The sequence below is a fragment of the Telopea speciosissima genome, chromosome 7 (assembly GCF_018873765.1).
Source record: "Telopea speciosissima isolate NSW1024214 ecotype Mountain lineage chromosome 7, Tspe_v1, whole genome shotgun sequence".
NCBI lineage: Eukaryota > Viridiplantae > Streptophyta > Magnoliopsida > Proteales > Proteaceae > Telopea > Telopea speciosissima.
In genome coordinates this window covers 20,184,098-20,195,503 of record NC_057922.1, presented here as the reverse complement: position 1 = coordinate 20,195,503, position 11,406 = coordinate 20,184,098, and the positions used below count along the sequence as shown (strand labels likewise).

The following is an 11,406-nucleotide window of genomic DNA, read 5'->3' as shown; positions in this document are numbered from 1 at the left end:
TTGTTCTCATCCAACCCGGATAAGGCCATAATGGCGGGAGTGTAAACCAGCCTTTAAACCTCGTTCTCTCTCTCTCTCTCCTCAGTCCTCCCTAATGGCGACGGCCTACGTAACTCCGCTATCCCATATCTTCTCCACCTTAAACACTTCAAAAATTTCGTCATTTCACTCCATTTCTATCAATCCAACCAAAAGCTCCGGTGAATTTCTTCATTACCAGAAGCTTGCTTTACATAGAAGGGAATTCCTCAAAGGAATCATTTTAGTTCCGATTCTGTGGAAAGAACCTCCAATTTCAGAAGCCCGAGAGGTCGAAGTCGGTTCCTATCTCCCACCTTCGCCTTCTGATCCTTCCTTCGTCCTCTTCAAGGCCACTTCCAAAGATACTCCTGCTCTTCGTGCAGGTATGGAACTTCTGGATGCTTTACAGACTTTTATAGGTTTTTTTCCTCACTTGATTCACTAATATCTTTGATGTTATTTTGGTCCTCTTTTAATGGGTTTATGGGTTTTTTTTTTCTTCTCAAAATCGTTTCAGAGTTCAAGAATTATAGTTTTTGTTTGATGAAGATGGTGGGATTCATCTTTATTGAGTATAATTGCATTGAAATGCCAATGGGAATTAAATTTCAGAAGTTTCACATGTGGAAACTGACCTGAAAAGCTGTTCTGATACTATGAGGTTTTGGGTTCAGTCCCAATTTATGGAGCAAGAAGAGGTTACTATTTGCGCAATAATGAACTAGAAAACTCAAATTTGTTAGACATGGAAGACCAACGGACAAGACCGAGGCAGCTAATATGACCTGATTTTATGTATCTGACCTAAAATATTTATATCAAATTGAGTGGGAATATTTATGTAGAAAGCCATAAATAGCCAAATATGACTAGTACAAACTAAGAACTAAGAAGATTACGAGAGTCATGACCTGGAACTAATTTTGTGACATTTTGTGTGTGTGGGGGGGCGCAGGGAGAATGAAAAAATGCGAGCAATGAAGAGAATTTTAAGGCCTTATGGAGAATGGTTTGGGAAGCGACGAATCCCTTCAGAATAGAAATAGATTGGAAGGCCAAACAGCCCTAGGACTCTTGAGACAAAGTGGTGATTCATACATTCTCTGTTTTCATTTTTTTTTTTAATATAAAGAACAGAAAAAGAAAAATTTTATTAGAACTATCCACAAAACATATGCATCTCATACACTATTCCTTGTGCAATATCATCCTCCAGCCTTTGCACTCTTGAAGAGAATTCCCATAGCACCGAAAATCCTCCCCAAACCTCTCCTTGGGCATATTCTTAACTTGGGGTTTAGATATATACTATTCTATCAACTAGGAACCTGCATGTTTATGTAGTATCTATAAGATTTCTTCTTGTCCTCAGAGGCCTCCCTGTTCCTCTCTTTCCAGATAGCCCATGTAGCTGCAAATGACACCATTCTCCATACTAGTTTCCTTTTTGGCCCAAGTTTAGAAGCAGGCCATTTAAGAAATAACCCTTTAATCTCCACAGGCATTTCGCTGGACCTGAAAGAGAATCTGCAGTACAAAAATAAATAGTTTTGTGGTTCTCTATCTGCTTCACAAATCACATTATCTGCTAGCTAAATGATACCCTCTATGCTGAAGACCTTCATAATATAAAGCACCTTATAATGTTAGAAGCCCCATTTTTGTCAAAGTCCATCTTCTCTTGTGCACCCTATCTGCCACCACTGACAATTCCTCAAGAAACTGGTTCAAGGCGATTGATATTCTTCCATTTCAGTCAGATTCCCTAAAGTTTTGGTAAAAAACAAATTCCTCTTACCTCCTGCTCTGCTCCCCTCCTTCATCCATACACTTCTCTAACTGACCTACCCTTACTCAAAGAGATTGAATAAAGAGTGGGGACAGATTTTGCATAGAGTTCCCTCCCCACTCCAATTGTTTTCCCATAATCCCACTCTCTCCCCATTCCCAACTACCAGCCTGACTTCTCTAAATACTTATCATGTTCTCTCATAATTCCCTTCCAAATACCACTCCATGTGACATTCTCACTCTCTTCCAGAATCGCAGCCTCCAAGCCCCAAGCCCCAACCCGTATTTACCCCCACGATAACCCTCCGTAAGGCTTCATTCTTGTCTTCAGACCTCCAAAGCCATTTACATACAAAAGACTCATTCATTACTTAATTCCTTAAACCCCCCCCCCCCCCAATCTCAACCTTTTTAGACTTACAAATAAAAGAATTCCATGCCACTGAGTGTATCTTTTTTCTACCACTATTTCTATCCGGACAAAAATCTTTTTCCATTTTTCCAAATCTCTTCACCACCATCTCCAGTAGTCTCACGATAGACATTAAATATATTACACTGTAGTCATTGCACTTTTGATCAAGCCAAACTATCTCCCAATAAAAGTATCTTGTTTTCACTCTACCCTCTGTTTTCTCACCAAACAATTAGAGTGGTAGTCAGTCTCATAGTATCACTTAAATTTCCTCTTTAATTGATTCAACCCAAACATGACCAAACCCAACTTGATTTATCCACTAGAACATAGCCTAAAGATGAACTAATCCATGTTGATGGTGGCTTCACGTGAACCATTGGGGCCATTAATGCTAATCAAATTTGTTCATCACAGCACCAGATAGTGTACTCAAAAGCAAAGACGCAGAAGCTTAGGAGGACTGACTAATGAAAAAGAATTATATGTTGATTTTGATGAATTGAAGAGGTGTATACACAGGGTTCCTCAATGATGATGTGATAATGTAGACAAATTCGATGCTGCTAATGATGATCAATTTGTCATTGGCATTGTGAAGTTTGGAAGTATGAAGTAGGGCAAGGATTTAATTATCGGTATCGGGTATATTGGAGGGGTGATTTTAAGAGACGTATCGTATCGTATTGGAGACACGCAAGATACGCATGGAAATGGTCAATAAATGTATGGATGTGCTTATAATACATATAAAATACAGTTTTAAAGCATAAAACTCTTTATTATGCAGTATGTAAATATATATCAGCTTGATGCAAGGATTTGAGTCTTTTTTACCTTTCTAGTGATGCACAAAAACAAAAACAAAAGTAAGAAAAAAAAAGAGAACCTGGCCTCTCTAATCTTTCTTCTTGTCTCCCCTTCATATGTCAATGAATGATTGGTTATGTCTACAAGAAAACACAGTGAAGGAGGGTAGGAAATTTTAAGAAGAGGAGCAAATTTAAAAAAAAAAAAAGAAAAGAGATGAAAAGCGCTCTGGGATGTGATCAGAGCTCAGATCCATTTAAATTATTGTGAATCTCATCCATTATGGATCAGCTGATATACTGTAATATATCTTGGATCAGTCCAACTGACCCTCGAAGATCATGAAGATGAGATAACTTTAACCTGGATCGCTCACAAGCATTAGTATTGGCTATTGCATGAAACTATCATACTGTCATTAATCAAGGGAATAATCATATGCTCAAAGAATCATATCTGGTTGTCCAACCCAATGTTTAAAGGGGCATCCCAAATGCGAGTTGTCGGCCCAAACCATCCCACCTACCTATTATCCCAGTGTAAGATTTTGAAAGTTCTATTTTTGTTTTCTTATTTTATTTGGTGGGATCGTGTTCAACACGTTCAGGATGTTGGGTGCGTGCCCTGACCCATTCTGTCCCGCTTTAAAAACACTGCTCCAGCTTTTTTCTTTCTCAGAAAACCCTTTCATTCCTATTCTGTTTTTGAAGTAATCCTCTTAACTTTCTCATGGCTTTTAATTCTTCCTCTTTCAGGAAATGTGCAGCCTTATGAATTCCTCCTCCCACCCACTTGGAAACAGATGCGTGTGGCCAACATACTATCTGGAAATTACTGCCAACCCAAGTGTGCAGAACCTTGGGTGGAGGTGAAATTTGAAGATGAGAGGCAGGGGAAAATCCAGGTTGTGGCTTCTCCATTGATACGCTTGACTAACAAACCCAGTGCTACCATTGAAGAAATTGGGAGCCCCGAAAAGTTGATTGCATCACTTGGTCCCTTTGTCACTGGAAGCACATATGATCCTGATGAACTTATTGAAACTTCTGTTCAAAAGCGCGGCAAACAGACGGTATCTTCCTATTACTCATTGTAGGTTTTGGTATTCTATTTAGTTTTTGGACTGGTGTCATAACTTTATCATACCATTACTCTTCCTGGAGGTTTTAGTACACAAATTTCTTGTTTTCTTTGAGAGAAAATGCAAAAATTCACCACTCGCACGGCTCACTGACTTAGCCAAGTAATCTACTCAAATTGAGAGGGTGTGAATATATGTTCCTCAGTAGGAGACATTCTAAGCCAAATTTTGATCCACCTCATTGATATTTGATGTAAATCACAGCTGTTGACAATTAGGATTTTGGTTTTTGAGAGTTGAGAAATAAATCTACATGTTGGTTTTTGCAATCTTGTTTTTTGGAAACAAGAACAATATAACGTATATAGAATTCCTGTCTGGGTCTGAATCCAGAAACTATTTGCTGCAAACTTTCTGCTTCATTTTCATGTAATGAGATGATTGCTATTTTGGTAAGGCTCAGTTTTCAGGTAATGTAGAGTTACCTGAGTATCATGGTAATTCATTCCTTCATTTTAGTGCTTCAATTCCCTCATCAAGTAGGAATTGAGACTCCACCAAAGTTGTGTAGTATGATTTCTATTTAGATGTTGAAATAAGTTGCTTTAATGGCGATGTGATTTTCTGGCTGGACTGCTAACCACTTACCAATTCCTGGTTGCTTACACTCCCACAATCCAAATTGAACCTAAAGCAATTCCTTAAATGGCTGCTTGGAAAACTAATGACAGCTTTAGATAAACAAAAAGGACTCCGTGAGTTATCAGCAAGCCAAGGTAAACTCTTCAACACAAATGAACTGCCACGGTGACTATTGACTAACACTGCTTGGTTCTATTCCAACCTCAATTATGCCATATAAATCACATAAATCCCTGCTCAATTTATCCCTTTGGATCATTGAAGTAACCATACCCAAACAGTTCACTTTTTGCTCATCCTCACGAATCTCTTTTAGGATGTTCATGTTTCTTTATAAACGAATTTGCAGGCCCCCAAACTTTAGTTTGATCATAGATTTTTTTTGTTTGGAACTACTTATGATCAATAAGTGCTCCCCCCCTGAATTGAAGAAGAAAGTAAAAATCATACCTTAATGGCTTTGTAGTGACTGATAATATTTTTCCTTTGTTGCATGCAGTACTACACATATGTGCTGGAGACTCCATTTGCCTTGACAGGTTCACACAATCTTGCAAAGGCTACTGCCAAGGGAAACACAGTCATCTTATTTGTTGCAAGTGCCAATGATAAACAGTGGCAGACATCTCAGAAAACTCTTAAAGCTATGCTTGATTCCTTCCAAGTGTAGTTTTTCTGTCGGAAAAAAAAAAGTAGTTATATTCATTTATTTTATTCTTTTAATTTGTCATTTCACTCACTTAGATATGGTCTTCCGAGCCAGTCTTGGAGTTATCATCCCATCCACGGCCAAGCTTGGAATCATTGGAAAGTGATTAAGAATTGTGTTTTGTGGATGAGATATTATGGATGAGCTAAGTGGGGCACAGGTAGGCTTCAAGACTGATGACAACATAAAAATGGTCTGTGCATTGTATTGTTCTGATGTTTAGATGATTGACCAAATTTCAAAATACAAAAGTTCAGTGGTTCATGTACTATATGTGACAAACCCAGAACCCTATAATCAGTGCCTGCAATAGAAGAGAGAGAGAGAGAGAGAGAGAGAGAGAGAGAGAGAGAGAGAATGGAAGAAGCGAAGGATGAGGAAGGAGATAAGATTGAAAGAGAGCAGAATCCTTATTCTCACAGTCCCCCTCTACCGCTATTTATATTAACCAAAAGATTTAGAACGGCAAGAGAATAGAAAAGTAGAAGTATACTCTAAATAGGAAACAGAGTTCTAGCCTAACTCTAAAAACAACAGACAAAACACAAAGCTAAGAGATATAGTTAACCCACGATAGAGACAATCCCTCTATCGTGGTACATATCTTACACAGTATACTCTAAATAGGAAACAGTAGCCTAACTCTAGAAGTAATAGAAAAAACAGAAAACCAAGAGATAAAGTCAACCCGCAATAGAGACAATCTCTCTATCATGGTGCATATCTTAACACTCTCCAACAAGTTGGAGTATATATATAAAGGGCTCTAGCTTGGAACAACAAGAATATATCTTAAAGACAGCATCAGTCTTGTAGCAGTCATAGACACTAGTGAGCACAAGGAGAACTTCAATCAATCATCATAAATCCAGTAGCAATATTAGTTCAAGCACATCAACCATCAGCGACAATAGTAGATAAATTTTTTTGTGACAAATAAATTCAATTAACAACGAGAAAAATAAGCGATAATGAATACTAACCGCAGTCTTCAACATCATAATTGTAACAACAATGTTAAAAACACTTCTCTAAGGAGGTTAGTAGTAGGTTGTCATCTTCTCAAAGAAATATAAACGTACAACATCCAATGGTTACACCATAAATCTTTTTCAATTAAGGCAGGTAGTAAGTAGTAGCTTGTTCAAACAAAGATAGATAAAAGTGTAGCATCCAACAGTTAAACATAAACCCTTCTCAACAAAGGCGCACTCCAACAACATTGTAACAATGATGTGATTAGTAAATAACATATGATTAGAGATCTGATTAGTAAAGAACTGACTCACTCTTGAGCTCCAAACAAAGGTCTAAAATAAAATTCCACTAATAAACATGTAGTATTAGGTTACTACGAACTAAGTATCAACATCAGGTTGTTGGAGACCAGACAATATCAAATTGTTGTGAACCATAAAACATAAGGTTGTTGTAAATCAAATTACTCAACATCATGTTGCTGGGAACCAAATAGCATCATGTTGTCTTGTAGACCAAATAAATATGAACTGTTGTTGAATACCATCTTCATAGATAAAATTATCGTTGAAGATACAAACAAACAAACAAACAAATAATAATAATAATAATCTCCAACTGATGATTATGAGCAAATAAGAATCTCCAATCTTCCCCTCACGTATAGTATGACACATGGACAAATAAGGCATAGGTTGCAATAAATAATATGCAACCATCATATAATAATCACCAATAAGGCAGTCGTAAATAATCTCCAATAAAATAATCTCAAGCACCCTCTCAAGGTAGCAAATAAAATCCTAATAATAATTTTTAACCTGCCCCTCATAGTAGAAGGTACTTTCCATGCAAATACCAATCTTTCAAAAATTGCAAATCCCAAACTGATGCGATCTAGAGCCCACCAAAGCAAGAAAATTTGTAAATATTCAAGCCTAATGACAATTCTATAAATAATCCATGTAGTCCCCAGTTGAACTCAATTATTGGTCACATTTATGGGACCTCACAAGCACATTTAAAGATAATGCAATCTGGGGTTCGAAACACCCGACTCAGATCATTTATGTGTCCACTCAATCAACATGACTTCAAGTATTAAAAAGACAATGGCAATTTGGTAAATAATCAGAAATTTTCAAGGGGTTATTGGCATAAAAAGAAGCAATGGGACATGTAGGGTATTTGCAATTATTGTTTGGGGATAGACTGGACATGGCTCTTGTGTAGCCGTGGCGGGAGCTGCACAAGTGCAGTACGAAAACCACCCCAAATACAAGGGGGAGGTGGTCATTTCACATGTGGGGCCCAGGTAGGACCCACCTATGAAATGACTATCTTACCCCTGTTTTTACTGCCGTTTAGCGATGCTTCACCTGTGCAACTCTCACCACGGCTGCACAAGATCTTTTTTCGGATAGACTTTGCAATAACTCTAAATATAGATATTGATTGAAAAGGGGCGTGGACGGGTCGCTTGGGAAGACTCCATGAATAATAAAGAAACAACAAATCATGGGGATGGGTAATTGGGTATATCTAGAAAAAGGTTAATGGATGAGCAATCGAGAAGATGGGAAGAACAGGTTACTTGTTTTCAACCTTGGGCAAAAACAGAGGCGGTAAACCACAGGGGGAGTCTTCGATTCTTCTTTAACCTTCGACTGACAACCAACGATGGGAGGAAAGGAGCAACGATATGTTAGGTACTTGATCGATACACCAAAAGCTCTGAAGTTGATGGAACGCGTTAAATCAAACCCTTTAACCTAGCCCATACTAGGCTAACCCAATCTAGCGCCCATACGTACACTAGAATGGGTTCCACTAGGCACACAACAGACCACCAGGCTTCTGCACCCGTCGTCCTCGGTGGCTCTCACTCTAGGAAGCTTTCACTCAGGTGGTAGGTAGTTCTTTCTAAGCGGCTCCACTCCGCTCTAGGGTTTTTGTCTGGAGGCATGTAGCCTTTTCTTGATGGCTTTCACTCTACTCTAGATAACCCTTTTTGTGACTCGAACCCATGACGTGGTGTCCAACTCTGATACCAAATGTTAGGTACTTGACTGATACACCAAAAGCTCTGAAGTGGCCCCCAATAGACACATAACACGATAACACAACAATAGCCAATCGAAAACCAATAAATGATCCATATGGAACCCTAATTCTTCTTCTTTGTCTATGGACTAGGGTTTCATCACAAATTAGTGAACCTTGAAATGACTCTCAAACCGGTTAAAATCAAGAAGATTCAGGTACTAATTTAGCTCTAATACCATGTGACAAACCCAAGATCTGTAACCAATAGAAGAGATAGAGAAGAGGGAATGGACGAAAGGAAGAATGAGGAAGGAGATTAAACTGCAAGAGAGCATAATCATTATTCTTACAGTTCCCCCCAGTCTATCGTTATATACATGGTTCTAAATTCTAAGTATTGGTATCAGATCGTAGTTTTGATCCTTGTTGATCCCGATACTGTGTCGATACTATATCAGTGATATGGTACGGACAAGTGGTAAAATGGTCAAAATATCAATTTTCAAGGAGATTCGGAGTCAAATTTGTCCAATACTACTGATCTGTGCCGATACCAATACCGTATCAATTTCTAGGTTGACTGATACACGTTCCGATACCGTGCACTAAAACCATGACTATATATATTAATCGAAAGAGTTACAACCAAATAAGGTAAATAGATATTGTTTTGGTAAAAAGGTAAATAGTACATTGTACAACTATTTTTTTATTTTATAAGAAAGTATAATAGAAGCATAGATCTAGTCTAACTATAGGAAAAAGTTTTCATAAAAAAAAAAAAAAACCTATAGGAAAAACAAAACCCAGAACTAAGAGATAACGTTAACCATGATAAAGACAATCCCTCTATCGTGGTATAAATATATATTTTTATTTAACACTATACATATGTGCACTATGTTAGTGACGTCGTCATCCTAACTATGAAATCAATTCATCTTTTTTATCCCAAAATGGCCCAATTCTTGGTTCTTGTAGAAAATTTTGGAATCTTTTGATATGTAGAAATATTGTAAAAATAATGGAGTAAAAAAACTATTTTAAAATATTGAATCCAACAGATACCCTCATACCCTTTGAAAACTTGCAAATTGTTGGGGGGGTTTTCACATTCCTACTTCCTGAGCTCCGCTCTCCTTACCCCACATTTGATCGACTTCAAATTTGGAGGGTCTTATCATTTTTTGTTGCTTTTAATACATTTATCGATGAAAACTTTTCATCCACTCGTCGGAATCACCGGATGAAATGGCTTTGACGGCAATAAGGGTTCGGGACTCAGATGACGAACTTAGCTCCCCAATCTAAAGAGGAGACGTCACCCCTTAAACCACAAACAACAGAAAGACAATCCGAAAAAACCTACAAAGGAACGAAGGCCCAAAAAAGACAAGCGAACTCTTCTATTTCCGCCTGCCCCTACTGCGGTGCGTCTCACACGCAAGCGAAGCAGAATGTACCGCTTTATCCTCGGTACATTCTTCTTCGTTTGTGTGTAGGGCACACACGGTAGTACCGGACAAACAGAAATAGAGGAGTCGGATCCCAAAAAAGAAGCCATAAGCACCCCATCACGAACACTCTCCGCTTTAGCAACAGCAGCCAATATGGCGATGCCCGCCTTGCATTGAGCAGCCACAAACCATAAAATACCCTACATTTGACCATATTTAAAACTAGCTTACTTGAAGAATAAGCACATAACAAAAACCTGTTTTTAAACCCTGATATATTATTATTATTTTTGAGATACATGTATTTGTTACCAGATTTCTTCGACATAGTTTTTCTAACAATTTAAGGGAGAGGGTTGGCATGCTCCCAACTTTTGGTAAACTAGCGACATGCACCAATTATAGAACTGAACACATGAGGGAAACAGGTATTTTCCAAAAGGGAAGGAGAGAGGATGACACATGGTGAGCTATGAACACCTTGCAATCAAACAAAATTTTTTGTTTTTGGATGATTAAAATGGTTTTTTGTATCAGTTACGTTATCGAGCTAATTTTTTAGCTATGCTTGAAAAACAAGAAAAAAAATTTGAAATTAAGAAGAGATAAAGACACATAATCTAATCATTACCTCCATCATGATTTTTATTTTATTATATTATTACAGATCAAGTTCTCCTTAAGCCATTGAAGGGAATCCCTTGACTGCAACTTTCGAATAAGAGAGAGGATATCAATAATATCATGCAAGTTCAATCAATTGTAAATAGGAGGATGTTTTAAGACCCAAGGATAGTGGTTGAAACATTCTCACCTGGTGGAAGAAAATTTTCTCTTATTTTTATTATGGGAAGACGTTCTCTATTCAAGAGCATGGCCCCATGTAGGGGCCAATGCGCATGGAAGCATCTGTCCGGATGACATTTCCTTCTTTCACAGGGCAAGGTGGTCATTTCACCCCTCTATGCTGGATGTAGGGCGCATACACTCCCTTAAAGTAGTTTTTCCCATCTTTTCTATTATTATAGAGAAAAGGCGGCTAGCCTGTGCCCCGTGGCTCTCATCATCGCCCCTCTCATGCATGAGCTCCCAGTGGTCCAGCCGCTGGCATGCAAAGTAAGCGACGGCCTGCCGGCTGCCCATCCCTTTCTTATATTTTTCGTTCTTTTATACTTGAGACTTTCAAACATATAATCTAGTTTGATGCGAATTGGGTTCTATTCCATGACGATCTTTTCAGAGCCCAGCACACCTTGTCTAATCCATTCCATCACGAACCGAATCTGATGATTCGAATAACCGACGCTCCATGAACGCAACGTCGCCACAGTAGGCACACACAATTTAAAGCTGCAATGCATTGAATGTCACTGACAACGAGGTTGGTTCCTTTCCATGAGGACAGGGTGAATATATAGGATTCCTTAAAAAAGATTCTGCAACAATAGCTATTTGT

At 38.2% G+C, this 11,406-nt stretch overlaps 1 protein-coding gene across 1 annotated transcript; it reads left to right on the top strand.

Annotated features, from left to right (window-relative positions):
• Positions 1-5,483, top strand: LOC122670153 (psbP domain-containing protein 6, chloroplastic). Its single transcript, XM_043867142.1, has 3 exons — positions 1-404; positions 3,793-4,109; positions 5,260-5,483. The coding sequence occupies exons 1-3, from the start codon at positions 95-97 to the stop codon at positions 5,428-5,430; spliced, it is 798 nt and encodes a 265-aa protein (XP_043723077.1). The 5' UTR covers positions 1-94; the 3' UTR covers positions 5,431-5,483.
• Positions 5,484-11,406: the final 5,923 nt, after the last annotated feature.